At 51.0% G+C, this 18,712-nt stretch overlaps 1 protein-coding gene across 3 annotated transcripts in view; it reads left to right on the top strand.

The window, feature by feature from the left end:
* DPYSL5 (dihydropyrimidinase like 5) overlaps positions 1–18,712 on the top strand; it is a 177,655-nt gene that overhangs the window by 81,881 nt on the left and 77,062 nt on the right. For all 3 annotated transcript variants that reach the window (XR_012800850.1, XR_012800849.1, XM_075595313.1), the window contains exons 9-10: positions 5,872–6,013; positions 8,949–9,091. Coding sequence is in view for 1 of the 3 variants with exons in the window: in XM_075595313.1 (XP_075451428.1) it covers positions 5,872–6,013; positions 8,949–9,091 (285 nt within the window). In the remaining 2 variants the exon portion in view is untranslated. The remainder of the gene's footprint in view (positions 1–5,871; positions 6,014–8,948; positions 9,092–18,712) is intronic.

Below are 18,712 nucleotides of genomic sequence, written 5' to 3'. Positions count from 1 at the left end.
ATCTCAGACGCGATATTAGAGAGAGTTGGGGTTCCTTACAATGCATCTGATCTCAGACGCGATATTAGAGAGGGTTGGGGTTCCTTACAATGCATCTGATCTCAGACGTGCTATTAGAGAAGGTTGGGGTTCCTTACAATGCATCTGATCTCAGAGGCGCTATTAGAGAGGGTTGGGGTTCCTTACAATGCATCTGATCACCGATGCGCTATTAGAGATTGTCAGGGTTCCTTACAATGCATCTGATCTCAGACGTGCTATTAGAGAGGGTCGGTGCTCCTTACAATGTATCTGATCTCAGACACGCTATTAGAGAGGGTTGGGGTTCCTTACAATGCATCTGATCTCAGACATGCTATTAGAGAGGGTTGGGGTTCCTTACAATGCATCTGATCTCAGACGCGCTATTAGAGAGGGTTGGGGCTCCTTACAATGCATCTGATCTCAGACGCGCTATTAGAGAGAGTTGGGGTTCCTTACAATGCATCTGATCTCAGACGCGCTATTAGAGAGGGTTGGGATTCCTTACAATGCATCTGATCTCAGACGCGCAATTAGGGAGGATTGTGGTTCCTTACAATGCATCTGATCTCAGATGTGCTATTAGGGAGGGTTGGGGTTCCTTACAATGCATCTGATCTCAGACGCGCTATTAGAGAGGGTTGGGGTTCCTTACAATGCATCTATTGTATTGTATTGTATGTCTTTATTTATATAGCGCCATTAATGTACATAGCGCTTCACAGCAGTAATACATGTGGTAATCCAATAAATAACAGATAATATAAATAACAGATCATGGGAATAAGTGCTTTAGACATTAAGGAAGAGGAGTCCCTGCTCCGAGGAGCTTACAGTCTAATTGGTAGGTAGGGAGAACGTACAGAGACAGTAAGAGGGAGTTCTGGTAAGTGCATCTGCAGGGGGCCAAGCTTTATGTGCCATGTGTTCAGAATAGCCACAGTCCTATTCATATGCTTCTTTAAGCAAGTGTGTCTTAAGGTGGGTCTTAAAGGTGGATAGAGAGGGTGCTAGTCGGGTACTGAGGGGAAGGGCATTCCAGAGGTGAGGGGCAGTCAATGAAAAAGGTTTAAGGCGGGAGAGGGCTTTAGATACAAAGGGGGTAGAAAGAAGACATCCTTGAGAAGAACGCAAGAGTCTGGATGGTGCATAACGAGAAATTAGGGCTGAGATGTAAGGATTGGCAGAAGAGTGTAAAGCTTTAAAAGTGAGGAGAAGAATGGAGTGTGAGATGCGGGATTTGATCGGAAGCCAGGAGAGCGATTTCATGAGGGGAGATGCTGAGACAGATCTAGGAAAGAGTAGAGTGATTCTGGCAGCAGCGTTAAGGATAGATTGTAGGGGAGACAGGTGAGAGGCAGGAAGGCCGGACAGCAGGAGGTTACAGTAATCAAGACGGGAGAGAATGAGGGCCTGAGTCAGAGTTTTAGCAGTCGAGCAACAGAGGAAAGGGCGTATCTTTGTTATATTGCGGAGGAAAAAGCGACAGGTTTTAGAAATGTTTTGAATGTGAGGGGCAAATGTGAGAGAGGAGTCGAGTGTGACCCCAAGGCAGCGTGCTTGGGCTACTGGGTGAATGATCGTAGTTCCAACAGTAATGTGGAAGGAGGTAGTAGGGCCAGGTTTGGGAGGAAGTATGAGGAGCTCTGTTTTAGCCATGTTGAGTTTAAGGCGGCGGAGGGCCATCCAGGATGATATAGCAGAGAGACATTCAGAAACTTTGGTTTGTACAGTAGGTGTAAGGTCGGGTGTTGAGAAATATATTTGTGTGTCGTCAGCATAGAGGTGATAATTAAACCCAAAAGATGTTATTAGGTCACCTAGAGAGAGTGTATACAGAGAAAAGAGAAGAGGTCCCAGGACAGAGCCCTGGGGTACCCCCACAGAGAGATCAATAGAGGAGGAGGAGGTATTAGCAGAAGAGACACTGAAAATACTATGGGAGAGGTAGGATGAGATCCAGGATAGAGCTTTGTTCCGAATGCCAAGAGTATGGAGAATGTGAAGGAGAAGAGGGTGGTCCACGGTGTCAAATGCTGCAGAGAGGTCGAGTAATATGAGCAGAGTGTAATGACCTCTGTCTTTGGCAGCATGGAGGTCGTCAGTTATTTTAGTGAGGGCTGTTTCCGTGGAGTGAGCAGTACGGAAGCCAGATTGTAGAGGGTCTAGGAGAGAATAGGTGTTGAGAAAATGGAGCAAGCGAGCGAATACAAGACGTTCAAGGAGTTTAGAGGCAAAAGGCAGGAGGGAGACAGGCCGATAGTTAGAAAGACAGGTAGGGTCAAGCTTGCTGTTTTTGAGTAATGGTATGACTGTTGCATGTTTGAAGGAGGATGGAAAGGTTCCAGAGCAGAGGGAGGAGTTAAAAATGTGCGTGAGCGTAGGGATTATAGTAGGAGCAAGAGGTTTTAGGAGATGGGAGGGAATGGGGTCAAGAGGGCAAGTGGTAGAGGGAGAAGAGGCGATCAACAGCGACACATCCTCCTCTGAGACAGTGGAAAAAGAGTCAAGGAAGGCAGGAGGAGAGTTAGGAAGAGGTGTAGGATGGGAGGAAGAAACAGAGGGGATGTTCTGACGTATGGATTCCACCTTTTCCTTAAAATAGTCAGCAAAGTCCTGAGCGGAGATGGAGGAAGGAGAGGCAGCGGAGGGTGGTTTGAGTAGAGTATCAAAGACAGAGAACAGTCGGCGTGGGTTAGACTTGTGCATGTTGATTAGTGAAGAAAAGTAGGCTTGTTTAGCTTGCGAGAGGGCAGAGTTGAAACAGGATAGCATAAATTTGTAGTGAAGGAAGTCTGCGAGAGTATGAGATTTCCTCCAGAGGCGTTCAGAGGAACGAGTGGAGGAACGCAGCATGCGCGTGTGGGAATTTAGCCAGGGTCTAGGGTTAAAAGGGCGAGTGCGGCAGAGAGAAAGCGGGGCATGTAGATCAAGAGAGGAGGACAAGGCAGAGTTGTAGTTCCTGACCAGTTTGTCAGGGTCTGTAGCAGATCTGAGAGAGGAGAGGGAGGAGTGTAACGTGGACTCAAAGTCAGGTAAGTGAATAGAGCGCAGGTTTCTGCAGAACCGGGGTGTAGATGGAGGTGGAGAAGTTGAGAAGCGAGATAGAGAGAATGAGATGAGGTGATGGTCAGAGAGAGGAAAAGGGGAAATGGAGAAATCAGAGAGAGAGAAATTTTTAGTGAAAACCAGGTCTAAGTAGTGGCCATCTTTGTGGGTGCTGGCTGATCTCAGAAGCGCTATTAGAGAGGGTTGGGGTTCCTTACAATGCATCTGATCTCAGACGTGCTATTAGAGAGGGTTGGGATTCCTTACAATGCATCTGATCTCAGACGCGATATTAGAGAGAGTTGGGGTTCCTTACAATGCATCTGATCTCAGACATGCTATTAGAGAGGGTTGGGGTTCCTTACAATGCATCTGATCTCAGACGCGCTATTAGAGAGGGTTGGGGTTCCTTACAATGCATCTGATCTCAGACGCGATATTAGAGAGGGTTGGGGTTCCTTACAATGCATCTGATCTCAGACGCGCTATTAGAGAGGGTTGGGGTTCCTTACAATGCATCTGATCTCAGACGCGCTATTAGAGAGGGTTGGGGTTCCTTACAATGCATCTGATCTCAGACACGCTGTTAGAGAGGGTCGGTGCTCCTTACAATGTATCTGATCTCAGACGCGCTATTAGAGAGGGTTGGGGTTCCTTACAATGCATCTGATCTCAGACGCGCTATTAGAGAGGGTTGGGGTTCCTTACAATGCATCTGATCTCAGACGCGCTATTAGAGAGGGTTGGGGCTCCTTACAATGCATCTGATCTCAGACGCGCTATTAGAGAGAGTTGGGGTTCCTTACAATGCATCTGATCTCAGACATGCTATTAGAGAGGGTTGGGGTTCCTTACAATGCATCTGATCTCAGACGCGCTATTAGAGAGGGTTGGGGCTCCTTACAATGCATCTGATCTCAGACGCGCTATTAGAGAGGGTTGGGGTTCCTTACAATGCATCTGATCTCAGACGCGCTATTAGAGAGGGTTGGGGTTCCTTACAATGCATCTGATCTCAGACGCGATATTAGAGAGGGTTGGGGTTCCTTACAATGCATCTGATCTCAGACGCGCTATTAGAGAGGGTTGGGGTTCCTTACAATGCATCTGATCTCAGACGCGCTATTAGAGAGGGTTGGGGTTCCTTACAATGCATCTGATCTCAGACACGCTGTTAGAGAGGGTCGGTGCTCCTTACAATGTATCTGATCTCAGACGCGCTATTAGAGAGGGTTGGGGTTCCTTACAATGCATCTGATCTCAGACGCGATATTAGAGAGGGTTGGGGTTCCTTACAATGCATCTGATCTCAGACGCGCTATTAGAGAGGGTTGGGGTTCCTTACAATGCATCTGATCTCAGACGCGCTATTAGAGAGGGTTGGGGTTCCTTACAATGCATCTGATCTCAGACACGCTGTTAGAGAGGGTCGGTGCTCCTTACAATGTATCTGATCTCAGACGCGCTATTAGAGAGGGTTGGGGTTCCTTACAATGCATCTGATCTCAGACGCGCTATTAGAGAGGGTTGGGGTTCCTTACAATGCATCTGATCTCAGACGCGCTATTAGAGAGGGTTGGGGCTCCTTACAATGCATCTGATCTCAGACGCGCTATTAGAGAGAGTTGGGGTTCCTTACAATGCATCTGATCTCAGACATGCTATTAGAGAGGGTTGGGGTTCCTTACAATGCATCTGATCTCAGACGCGCTATTAGAGAGGGTTGGGGCTCCTTACAATGCATCTGATCTCAGACGCGCTATTAGAGAGAGTTGGGGTTCCTTACAATGCATCTGATCTCAGACGCGCTATTAGAGAGGGTTGGGATTCCTTACAATGCATCTGATCTCAGAAGCGCTATTAGAGAGAGTTGGGGTTCCTTACAATGCAGCTGATCTCAGACGCGATATTAGACAGGGTTGGGGTTCCTTACAATGCATCTGATCTCAGACGTGCTATTAGAGAAGGTTGGGGTTCCTTACAATGCATCTGATCTCAGAGGCGCTATTAGAGAGGGTTGGGGTTCCTTACAATGCATCTGATCACCGATGCGCTATTAGAGATTGTCAGGGTTCCTTACAATGCATCTGATCTCAGACGTGCTATTAGAGAGGGTTGGGGTTCCTTACAATGCATCTGATCTCAGACGCGCTATTAGAGAGGGTTGGGGTTCCTTACAATGCATCTGATCTCAGAAGCGCTATTAGAGAGGGTTGGGGTTCCTTACAATGCATCTGATCTCAGAAGCGCTATTAGAGAGGGTTGGGGTTCCTTACAATGCATCTGATCTCAGATGCGCTATTAGAGAGGGTTGGGATTCCTTACAATGCATCTGATCTCAGACGCGCTATTAGAGAGGGTTGTGGTTCCTTACAATGCATCTGATCTCAGACACGCTATTAGAGAGGGTTGGGGTTCCTTACAATGCATCTGATCTCAGACGCACTATTAGAGAGGGTTGGGGTTCCTTACAATGCATCTGATCTCAGACGCGCTATTAGAGAGGGTTGGGGTTCCTTACAATGCATCTGATCTCAGACGCGCTATTAGAGAGGGTTGGGGTTCCTTACAATGCATCTGATCTCAGACATGCTATTAGAGAGGTTCCTGTTCTCTCTATGGTGTCTTCTTTAGGCGATTGACCTGCTGGCCAATTCCCCTGTCTTTGAAGTGGGAAGATATTTAGGGAATCTCCCTCTTCCCCCTGAGTCTCAGACCCCAGAGGTTCCCGGTAGCTCTGTGTGTTCCATGTACTGCATACTGTGTCAGCACTATGAGATATGACTGTTCTCTCCCCTCCAGTGACACTCTCAACGTGGTGTCCTCAGACCACAGAACCTTCACCACCAAACAGAAAGCCATGGGCAAGGAGGACTTCACCAAGATACCGCATGGGGTGGGCGGAGTGCAGGACCGCATGAGCGTCATCTGGGAGAGAGGCGTGGTACGTACCCACCCCACCATACAGAGACGTGTCATCTTCGACCCGGGTTCTGTAGCCTAACTATGAGTAACAGGAACATGTATAAACTAATTGCTTGCAAGGTGGTGGTGATGCACAGCACTGGGGTCCAAAGGAGCAGGTTTGAAGTTCCAGTCTGGAACATACTCTAAAAGAGCGGTCACGTGATGCAAACGTGGCGGAAGTGTCCGTGGCCAGAAGGTGGTACGACCCTGCGGCACTGAAAGGAATAATTCAAACTGTTATCTGGTCATTATCGTTCTTTCCCTTTAATCTGTTTAAACAAATTATGGGGGTGGCTGGTCAAACACAGCATAGCAGAGAGGGACTGCCATATACCCCAGCTTGCAAACAGTCTTATCACAGCATAGCAGAGGGGGACTGGCATATACCCCAGCTTGCAAACAGTCTTATCATGAAATAGATTTGGTGACTTTTGTATAAATGCTCCAATGCATTTGGTTCCTAATGCGACATTAAGGCCCAGCTGTGCATAGTAGTGTCCTGCCGTGGGGAGGGACGGTCCCTATAAATAATAGGACACGTAATTAGAAAGGGAGCAATGTAATGTCCCATTGCTACACCTCTGTGCATTGGAGAAGGTCCGGCTTCACTGGAAGGCGTATGGATGTACGGACGTCTCTGCAGCCGGGGGGACGGAAGGACGGGGGGGGGGGGGATACTGAATGTAATAACACAAACTGACAGATCAGAGGGTCCAACCAGCGTAATAATGTATATAAACGGGAATAGATGCTAAGAGGACAGTGTCCCCGCCTGTGTGAGTCTGTTACCCAGGGACCGTCTCTGTGTGAGTCTGTTACCCAGAGACCGTCTCTGTGTGAGTCTGTTACCCAGGGACCGTCTCTGTGTGAGTCTGTTACCCAGGGAACGTCTCTGTGTGAGTCTGTTACCCAGGGACCGTCTCTGTGTGAGTTTGTTACCTAGGGACCGTCTCTGTGTGAGTCTGTTACCCAGGGACCGTCTCTGTGTGAGTCTGTTACCCAGGGACCGTCTCCGTGTGAGTCTGTTACCCAGGGACCGTCTCTGTGTGAATCTCTTACCCAGGGACCGTCTCTGTGTGAGTCTGTTACCCAGGGACCGTCTCTGTGTGAGTCTGTTACCCAGGGACCGTCTCTGTGTGAGTCTGTTACCCAGAGACCGTCTCTGTGTGAGTCTGTTACCCAGGGACCGTCTCCGTGTGAGTCTGTTACCCAGGGACCGTCTCTGTGTGAGTCTGTTACCCAGGGACCGTCTCCGTGTGAGTCTGTTACCCAGGGACCGTCTCTGTGTGAATCTCTTACCCAGGGACCGTCTCTGTGTGACTCTGTTACCCAGGGACCGTCTCTGTGTGAGTCTGTTACCCAGGGACCGTCTCTGTGTGAGTCTGTTACCCAGGGACCGTCTCTGTGTGAGTCTGTTACCCAGGGACCGTCTCTGTGTGAGTCTGTTACCCAGAGACCGTCTCTGTGTGAGTCTGTTACCCAGGGACCGTCTCTGTGTGAGTCTGTTACCCAGGGACCGTCTCTGTGTGAGTCTGTTACCCGGGGACCGTCTCTGTGTGAGTCTGTTACCCAGGGACCGTCTCTGTGTGAGTCTGTTACCCAGGGACCGTCTCTGTGTGAGTCTGTTACCCAGGGACCGTCTCTGTGTGAGTCTGTTACCCAGGGACCGTCTCTGTGTGAGTCTGTTACCCAGGGACCGTCACCGTGTGACTCAGTTACCCACGGACCGTCTCTGTGTGACTCTGTTACCCAGGGACCGTCTCCGTGTGAGTCTGTCACCCAGGGACCGTCTCTGTGTGAGTCTGTTACCCAGGGACCGTCTCTGTGTGAGTCTGTTACCCAGGGGCTGTCTCTGTGTGAGTCTGTTACCCAGGGACCGTCTCTGTGTGAGTCTGTTACCCAGGGACGTCTCTGTGTGAGTCTGTTACCCAGGGACCGTCTCTGTGTGAGTCTGTTACCCAGAGACCGTCTCTGTGTGAGTCTGTTACCCAGAGACCGTCTCTGTGTGAATCTGTTACCCAGGGACCGCCTCTGTGTGAGTCTGTTACCCAGGGGCCGTCTCTGTGTGAGTCTGTTACCCAGGGACCGTTTCTGTGTGAGTCTGTTACCCAGGGACCGTCTCTGTGTGAATCTGTTACCCAGGGACCGTCTCTGTGTGAGTCTGTTACCCAGGGACCGTCTCTGTGTGAGTCTGTTACCCAGGGACGTCTCTGTGTGAGTCTGTTACCCAGGGACCGTCTCTGTGTGAGTCTGTTACCCAGGGACCGTCTCTGTGTGAATCTGTTACCCAGGGACCGTCTCTGTGTGAGTCTGTTACCCAGGGACCGTCTCTGTGTGAGTCTGTTAACCAGGGACCGTCTCTGTGTGAGTCTTTTACCCAGGGACCGTCTCTGTGTGACTCTGTTACCCAGGGACCGTCTCTGTGTGACTCTGTTACCCAGGGGCCGTCTCTGTGTGAGTCTGTTACCCAGGGACCGTCTCTGTGTGAGTCTGTTACCCAGGGACGTCTCTGTGTGAGTCTGTTACCCAGGGACCGTCTCTGTGTGAGTCTGTTACCCAGGGACCGTCTCTGTGTGAGTCTGTTACCCAGGGACCGTCTCTGTGTGAGTCTGTTACCCAGGGACCGTCTCTGTGTGAGTCTGTTACCCAGGGACCGTCTCTGTGTGAGTCTGTTACCCAGGGACCGTCTCTGTGTGAGTCTGTTACCCGGGGACCGTCTCTGTGTGAGTCTGTTACCCGGGGACCGTCCCTGTGTGAGTCTGTTACCCAGGGACCGTCTCTGTGTGAGTCTGTTACCCAGGGACCGTCTCTGTGTGAGTCTGTTACCCAGGGACCGTCCCTGTGTGAGTCTGTTACCCAGGGACCGTCCCTGTGTGAGTCTGTTACCCAGGGACGTCTCTGTGTGTTTGCAGGTCGGGGGGAAGATGGATGAGAACCGTTTCGTGGCCGTTACCAGTTCCAACGCTGCAAAGATTCACAACATGTACCCACGAAAAGGGCGTATCATCCCCGGGGCGGACGCGGACATCGTGGTCTGGGACCCGGAAGCTACCAAGTGAGCAACGAAATAAATGGTCAGCTGCAATGATCAAACTACCCCCCTCCTGGGGCACAGAGAGAGTAATAATCACACGGCCCCCTCTCACGGCACAGAGAGAGAGTAATAATCACACGGCCCCCTCTCACGGCACAGAGAGAGAGAGTAATAATCACACTGCCCCTCTCACGGCACAGAGAGAGAGAGTAATAATCACACTGCCCCTCTCACGGCACAGAGAGAGAGAGTAATAATCACACTGCCCCCTCTCACGGCACAGAGAGAGAGAGTAATAATCACACTGCCCCCTCTCACGGCACAGAGAGAGAGAGTAATAATCACACTGCCCCCTCTCACGGCACAGAGAGAGAGAGTAATAATCACACTGCCCCCTCTCACGGCACAGAGAGTAATAATCACACAGCCCCCTCTCACGGCACAGAGAGAGAGAGTAATAATCACACAGCCCCCTCTCACGGCACAGAGAGAGAGAGTAATAATCACACTGCCCCCGCTCACGGCACAGAGAGAGTAATAATCACACAGCCCCCTCTCACAGCACAGAGAGTAATAATCACACTGCCCCCTCTCACGGCAAAGAGAGAGTAATAATCACACTGCCCCTCTCACGGCACAGATAGAGAGTAATAATCACACTGCCCCCTCTCACGGCACAGAGAGAGAGAGTAATAATCACACAGCCCCCTCTCACGGCACAGAGAGAGAGAGAGAGTAATAATCACACAGCCCCCTCTCACGGCACAGAGAGAGAGAGAGTAATAATCACACAGCCCCCTCTCACGGCACAGAGAGTAATAATCACACAGCCCCCTCTCACGGCACAGAGAGTAATAATCACACAGCTCCCTCTCACAGCACAGAGAGAGAGAGTAATAATCACACTGCCCCCTCTCACGGCACAGAGAGAGAGAGTAATAATCACACTGCCCCCTCTCACGGCACAGAGAGTAATAATCACACAGCCCCCTCTCACGGCACAGAGAGAGAGAGTAATAATCACACTGCCCCCTCTCACGGCACAGAGAGAGAGAGTAATAATCACACAGCCCCCTCTCACGGCACAGAGAGAGAGAGTAATAATCACACTGCCCCCTCTCACGGCACAGAGAGAGAGAGTAATAATCACACTGCCCCCTCTCACGGCACAGAGAGAGTAATAATCACACAGCTCCCTCTCACGGCACAGAGAGAGAGAGAGTAATAATCCCACTGCCCCCTCTCACGGCACAGAGAGAGAGAGTAATAATCACACTGCCCCCTCTCACAGCACAGAGAGAGTAATAATCACACAGCCCCCTCTCACGGCACAGAGAGAGTAATAATCACACTGCCCCCTCTCACGGCACAGAGAGAGAGAGTAATAATCACACAGCCCCCTCTCACGGCACAGAGAGTAATAATCACACTGCCCCCTCTCACGGCACAGAGAGAGGGAGTAATAATCACACTGCCCCCTCTCACGGCACAGCGAGAGAGTAATAATCACACTGCCCCCTCTCACAGCACAGAGAGAGTAATAATCACACAGCCCCCTCTCACGGCACAGAGAGAGTAATAATCACACTGCCCCCTCTCACGGCACAGAGAGAGAGAGTAATAATCACACAGCCCCCTCTCACGGCACAGAGAGTAATAATCACACTGCCCCCTCTCACGGCACAGAGAGAGGGAGTAATAATCACACTGCCCCCTCTCACGGCACAGAGAGAGAGAGTAATAATCACACAGCCCCCTCTCACGGCACAGAGAGAGAGAATAATAATCACACTGCCCCCTCTCACGGCACAGAGAGAGAGTAATAATCACACAGCCCTCTCTCACAGCACAGAGAGTAATAATCACACTGCCCCCTCTCACGGCACAGAGAGAGAGAGTAATAATCACACAGCCCCCTCTCACGGCACAGAGAGAGAGAGAGAGAGTAATAATCACACAGCCCCCTCTCACGGCACAGAGAGAGTAATAATCACACAGCCCCCTCTCACAGCACAGAGAGAGTAATAATCACACAGCCCCCGCTCACGGCACAGAGAGAGAGTAATAATCACACTGCCCCCTCTCACGGCACAGAGAGAGAGTAATAATCACACTGCCCCCTCTCACGGCACAGAGAGAGAGTAATAATCACACTGCCCCCTCTCACGGCATAGAGAGAGAGTAATAATCACACAGCCCCCTCTCACAGCACAGAGAGAGAGTAATAATCACACAGCTCCCTCTCACGGCACAGAGAGAGAGTAATAATCACACAGCCCCCTCTCACGGCACAGAGAGAGAGAGTAATAATCACACTGCCCCCTCTCACAGCACAGAGAGAGTAATAATCACACTGCCCCCTCTCACGGCACAGAGAGAGAGAGTAATAATCACACTGCCCCCTCTCACGGCACAGAGAGAGAGTAATAATCACACTGCCCCCTCTCACAGCACAGAGAGAGTAATAATCACACAGCCCCCGCTCACGGCACAGAGAGAGAGAGTAATAATCACACAGCCCCCTGTCACGGCACAGAGAGAGAGAGTAATAATCACACTGCCCCCGCTCACGGCACAGAGAGAGTAATAATCACACAGCCCCCTCTCACGGCACAGAGAGAGAGAGTAATAATCACACTGCCCCCTCTCACGGCACAGAGAGTAATAATCACACTGCCCCCTCTTACGGCACAGAGAGAGAGAGTAATAATCACACTGCCCCCTCTCACGGCACAGAGAGAGTAATAATCACACAGCCCCCTCTCACGGCACAGAGAGAGAGAGTAATAATCACACAGCCCCCTCTCACGGCACAGAGAGAGTAATAATCACACTGCCCCCTCTCACAGCACAGAGAGAGAGAGTAATAATCACACTACCCCCTCTCACGGCACAGAGAGAGTAATAATCACACTGCCCCCTCTCACGGCACAGAGAGAGTAATAATCACACTGCCCCCTCTCACAGCACAGAGAGAGAGTAATAATCACACTGCCCCCTCTCACGGCACAGAGAGAGAGAGTAATAATCACACAGCCCCCTCTCACGGCACAGAGAGAGAGAGTAATAATCACACTACCCCCTCTCACGGCACAGAGAGAGTAATAATTACACTGCCCCCTCTCACGGCACAGAGAGAGAGTAATAATCACACTGCCCCCTCTCACAGCACAGAGAGAGTAATAATCACACTGCCCCCTCTCACGGCACAGAGAGAGAGAGTAATAATCACACAGCCCCCTCTCACGGCACAGAGAGAGAGAGTAATAATCACACTGCCCCCTCTCACGGCACAGAGAGAGAGTAATAATCACACAGCCCCCTCTCACGGCACAGAGAGAGTAATAATCACACTGCCCCCTCTCACAGCACAGAGAGTAATAATCACACAGCCCCCTCTCACGGCACAGAGAGAGAGAGTAATAATCACACTGCCCCCTCTCACAGCACAGAGAGTAATAATCACACTGCCCCCTCTCACGGCACAGAGAGAGAGAGTAATAATCACACAGCCCCCTCTCACGGCACAGAGAGAGAGAGTAATAATCACACTGCCCCCTCTCACGGCACAGAGAGAGAGTAATAATCACACAGCCCCCTCTCACGGCACAGAGAGAGTAATAATCACACTGCCCCCTCTCACGGCACAGAGAGAGAGAGTAATAATCACACTGCCCCCGCTCACGGCACAGAGAGAGTAATAATCACACAGCCCCCTCTCACGGCACAGAGAGAGAGAGTAATAATCACACTGCCCCCTCTCACGGCACAGAGAGTAATAATCACACTGCCCCCTCTCACGGCACAGAGAGAGAGAGTAATAATCACACTGCCCCCTCTCACGGCACAGAGAGAGTAATAATCACACAGCCCCCTCTCACGGCACAGAGAGAGTAATAATCACACTGCCCCCTCTCACAGCACAGAGAGAGAGAGTAATAATCACACTACCCCCTCTCACGGCACAGAGAGAGTAATAATCACACTGCCCCCTCTCACGGCACAGAGAGTAATAATCACACTGCCCCCTCTCACGGCATAGAGAGAGAGTAATAATCACACAGCCCCCTCTCACAGCACAGAGAGAGAGTAATAATCACACAGCTCCCTCTCACGGCACAGAGAGAGAGTAATAATCACACAGCCCCCTCTCACGGCACAGAGAGAGAGAGTAATAATCACACTGCCCCCTCTCACAGCACAGAGAGAGTAATAATCACACTGCCCCCTCTCACGGCACAGAGAGAGAGAGTAATAATCACACTGCCCCCTCTCACGGCACAGAGAGAGAGTAATAATCACACTGCCCCCTCTCACAGCACAGAGAGAGTAATAATCACACAGCCCCCGCTCACGGCACAGAGAGAGAGAGTAATAATCACACAGCCCCCTGTCACGGCACAGAGAGAGAGAGTAATAATCACACTGCCCCCGCTCACGGCACAGAGAGAGTAATAATCACACAGCCCCCTCTCACGGCACAGAGAGAGAGAGTAATAATCACACTGCCCCCTCTCACGGCACAGAGAGTAATAATCACACTGCCCCCTCTTACGGCACAGAGAGAGAGAGTAATAATCACACTGCCCCCTCTCACGGCACAGAGAGAGTAATAATCACACAGCCCCCTCTCACGGCACAGAGAGAGAGAGTAATAATCACACAGCCCCCTCTCACGGCACAGAGAGAGTAATAATCACACTGCCCCCTCTCACAGCACAGAGAGAGAGAGTAATAATCACACTACCCCCTCTCACGGCACAGAGAGAGTAATAATCACACTGCCCCCTCTCACGGCACAGAGAGAGTAATAATCACACTGCCCCCTCTCACAGCACAGAGAGAGAGTAATAATCACACTGCCCCCTCTCACGGCACAGAGAGAGAGAGTAATAATCACACAGCCCCCTCTCACGGCACAGAGAGAGAGAGTAATAATCACACTACCCCCTCTCACGGCACAGAGAGAGTAATAATTACACTGCCCCCTCTCACGGCACAGAGAGAGAGTAATAATCACACTGCCCCCTCTCACAGCACAGAGAGAGTAATAATCACACTGCCCCCTCTCACGGCACAGAGAGAGAGAGTAATAATCACACAGCCCCCTCTCACGGCACAGAGAGAGAGAGTAATAATCACACTGCCCCCTCTCACGGCACAGAGAGAGAGTAATAATCACACAGCCCCCTCTCACGGCACAGAGAGAGTAATAATCACACTGCCCCCTCTCACAGCACAGAGAGTAATAATCACACAGCCCCCTCTCACGGCACAGAGAGAGAGAGTAATAATCACACTGCCCCCTCTCACAGCACAGAGAGTAATAATCACACTGCCCCCTCTCACGGCACAGAGAGAGAGAGTAATAATCACACAGCCCCCTCTCACGGCACAGAGAGAGAGAGTAATAATCACACTGCCCCCTCTCACGGCACAGAGAGAGAGTAATAATCACACAGCCCCCTCTCACGGCACAGAGAGAGTAATAATCACACTGCCCCCTCTCACGGCACAGAGAGAGAGAGTAATAATCACACTGCCCCCTCTCACGGCACAGAGAGAGAGAGTAATAATCACACTGCCCCCGCTCACGGCACAGAGAGAGTAATAATCACACAGCCCCCTCTCACGGCACAGAGAGAGAGAGTAATAATCACACTGCCCCCTCTCACGGCACAGAGAGTAATAATCACACTGCCCCCTCTCACGGCACAGAGAGAGAGAGTAATAATCACACTGCCCCCTCTCACGGCACAGAGAGAGTAATAATCACACAGCCCCCTCTCACGGCACAGAGAGAGTAATAATCACACTGCCCCCTCTCACAGCACAGAGAGAGAGAGTAATAATCACACTACCCCCTCTCACGGCACAGAGAGAGTAATAATCACACTGCCCCCTCTCACGGCACAGAGAGTAATAATCACACTGCCCCCTCTCACAGCACAGAGAGAGAGTAATAATCACACTGCCCCCTCTCACGGCACAGAGAGAGAGCGTAATAATCACACAGCCCCCTCTCACGGCACAGAGAGAGAGAGTAAAAATCACACTACCCCCTCTCACGGCACAGAGAGAGTAATAATCACACTGCCCCCTCTCACGGCACAGAGAGAGAGTAATAATCACACTGCCCCCTCTCACAGCACAGAGAGTAATAATCACACTGCCCCCTCTCACGGCACAGAGAGAGAGAGTAATAATCACACAGCCCCCTCTCACGGCACAGAGAGAGAGAGTAATAATCACACTGCCCCCTCTCACGGCACAGAGAGAGAGTAATAATCACACTGCCCCCTCTCACGGCACAGAGAGAGTAATAATCACACAGCCCCCTCTCACGGCACAGAGAGAGAGAGTAATAATCACACTGCCCCCTCTCACAGCACAGAGAGAGAGTAATAAACACACAGCCCCCTCTCACGGCACAGAGAGAGTAATAATCACACTGCCCCCTCTCACAGCACAGAGAGTAATAATCACACAGCCCCCTGTCACGGCACAGAGAGAGAGAGTAATAATCACACAGCCCCCTCTCACGGCACAGAGAGAGAGAGTAATAATCACACAGCCCCCTCTCACGGCACAGAGAGAGAGTAATAATCACACAGCCCCCTCTCACGGCACAGAGAGAGTAATAATCACACTGCCCCCTCTCACGGCACAGAGAGAGAGAGTAATAATCACACTGCCCCCTCTCACAGCACAGAGAGAGAGTAATAATCACACTGCCCCCTCTCACGGCACAGAGAGAGTAATAATCACACTGCCCCCTCTCACAGCACAGAGAGAGAGTAATAATCACACTGCCCCCTCTCACAGCACAGAGAGAGAGTAATAATCACACTGCCCCCTCTCACGGCACAGAGAGAGAGTAATAATCACACTGCCCCCTCTCACGGCACAGAGAGAGAGAGTAATAATCACACTGCCCCCTCTCACGGCACAGAGAGAGAGTAATAATCACACTGCCCCCTCTCACAGCACAGAGAGAGTAATAATCACACAGCCCCCGCTCACGGCACAGAGAGAGAGTAATAATCACACAGCCCCCTCTCACGGCACAGAGAGAGAGAGTAATAATCACACTGCCCCCTCTCACGGCACAGAGAGAGTAATAATCACACTGCCCCCTCTCACGGCACAGAGAGAGAGCGTAATAATCACACAGCCCCCTCTCACGGCACAGAGAGAGAGAGTAAAAATCACACTACCCCCTCTCACGGCACAGAGAGAGTAATAATCACACTGCCCCCTCTCACGGCACAGAGAGAGAGTAATAATCACACTGCCCCCTCTCACAGCACAGAGAGTAATAATCACACTGCCCCCTCTCACGGCACAGAGAGAGAGAGTAATAATCACACAGCCCCCTCTCACGGCACAGAGAGAGAGAGTAATAATCACACTGCCCCCTCTCACGGCACAGAGAGAGAGTAATAATCACACTGCCCCCTCTCACGGCACAGAGAGAGTAATAATCACACAGCCCCCTCTCACGGCACAGAGAGAGAGAGTAATAATCACACTGCCCCCTCTCACAGCACAGAGAGAGAGTAATAAACACACAGCCCCCTCTCACGGCACAGAGAGAGTAATAATCACACTGCCCCCTCTCACAGCACAGAGAGTAATAATCACACAGCCCCCTGTCACGGCACAGAGAGAGAGAGTAATAATCACACAGCCCCCTCTCACGGCACAGAGAGAGAGAGTAATAATCACACAGCCCCCTCTCACGGCACAGAGAGAGAGTAATAATCACACAGCCCCCTCTCACGGCACAGAGAGAGTAATAATCACACTGCCCCCTCTCACGGCACAGAGAGAGAGAGTAATAATCACACTGCCCCCTCTCACAGCACAGAGAGAGAGTAATAATCACACTGCCCCCTCTCACGGCACAGAGAGAGTAATAATCACACTGCCCCCTCTCACAGCACAGAGAGAGAGTAATAATCACACTGCCCCCTCTCACAGCACAGAGAGAGAGTAATAATCACACTGCCCCCTCTCACGGCACAGAGAGAGAGTAATAATCACACTGCCCCCTCTCACGGCACAGAGAGAGAGAGTAATAATCACACTGCCCCCTCTCACGGCACAGAGAGAGAGTAATAATCACACTGCCCCCTCTCACAGCACAGAGAGAGTAATAATCACACAGCCCCCGCTCACGGCACAGAGAGAGAGTAATAATCACACAGCCCCCTCTCACGGCACAGAGAGAGAGAGTAATAATCACACTGCCCCCTCTCACAGCACAGAGAGAGAGAGTAATAATCACACTGCCCCCTCTCACGGCACAGAGAGAGAGAGTAATAATCACACTGCCCCCTCTCACGGCACAGAGAGTAATAATCACACTGCCCCCTCTCACGGCACAGAGAGAGAGTAATAATCACACAGCCCCCTCTCACGGCACAGAGAGAGAGTAATAATCACACAGCCCCCTCTCACGGCACAGAGAGAGTAATAATCACACAGCCCCCTCTCACGGCACAGAGAGAGAGTAATAATCACACAGCCCCCTCTCACGGCACAGAGAGAGTAATAATCACACAGCCCCCTCTCACGGCACAGAGAGTAATAATCACACTGCCCCCTCTCACGGCACAGAGAGAGAGAGTAATAATCACACTGCCCCCTCTCACGGCACAGAGAGAGTAATAATCACACAGCCCCCTCTCACGGCACAGAGAGAGTAATAATCACACTGCCCCCTCTCACAGCACAGAGAGAGAGAGTAATAATCACACTACCCCCTCTCACGGCACAGAGAGAGTAATAATCACACTGCCCCCTCTCACGGCACAGAGAGTAATAATCACACTGCCCCCTCTCACAGCACAGAGAGAGAGTAATAATCACACTGCCCCCTCTCACGGCACAGAGAGAGAGAGTAATAATCACACAGCCCCCTCTCACGGCACAGAGAGAGTAAAAATCACACTACCCCCTCTCACGGCACAGAGAGAGTAATAATCACACTGCCCCCTCTCACGGCACAGAGAGAGAGTAATAATCACACTGCCCCCTCTCACAGCACAGAGAGTAATAATCACACTGCCCCCTCTCACGGCACAGAGAGAGAGAGTAATAATCACACAGCCCCCTCTCACGGCACAGAGAGAGAGAGTAATAATCACACTGCCCCCTCTCACGGCACAGAGAGAGAGTAATAATCACACTGCCCCCTCTCACGGCACAGAGAGAGTAATAATCACACAGCCCCCTCTCACGGCACAGAGAGAGAGAGTAATAATCACACTGCCCCCTCTCACAGCACAGAGAGAGAGTAATAAACACACAGCCCCCTCTCACGGCACAGAGAGAGTAATAATCACACTGCCCCCTCTCACAGCACAGAGAGTAATAATCACACAGCCCCCTGTCACGGCACAGAGAGAGAGAGTAATAATCACACTGCCCCCTCTCACAGCACAGAGAGTAATAATCACACTGCCCCCTCTCACGGCACAGAGAGAGAGAGTAATAATCACACAGCCCCCTCTCACGGCACAGAGAGAGAGAGTAATAATCACACAGCCCCCTCTCACGGCACAGAGAGAGAGTAATAATCACACAGCCCCCTCTCACGGCACAGAGAGAGTAATAATCACACTGCCCCCTCTCACG

The sequence above is a fragment of the Ascaphus truei genome, chromosome 4 (genome assembly GCF_040206685.1).
Source record: "Ascaphus truei isolate aAscTru1 chromosome 4, aAscTru1.hap1, whole genome shotgun sequence".
Classification (NCBI taxonomy): domain Eukaryota; kingdom Metazoa; phylum Chordata; class Amphibia; order Anura; family Ascaphidae; genus Ascaphus; species Ascaphus truei.
The sequence above is the reverse complement of the archived record's forward strand: the minus strand, read 5'-3'. Positions and strand labels throughout refer to the sequence as shown.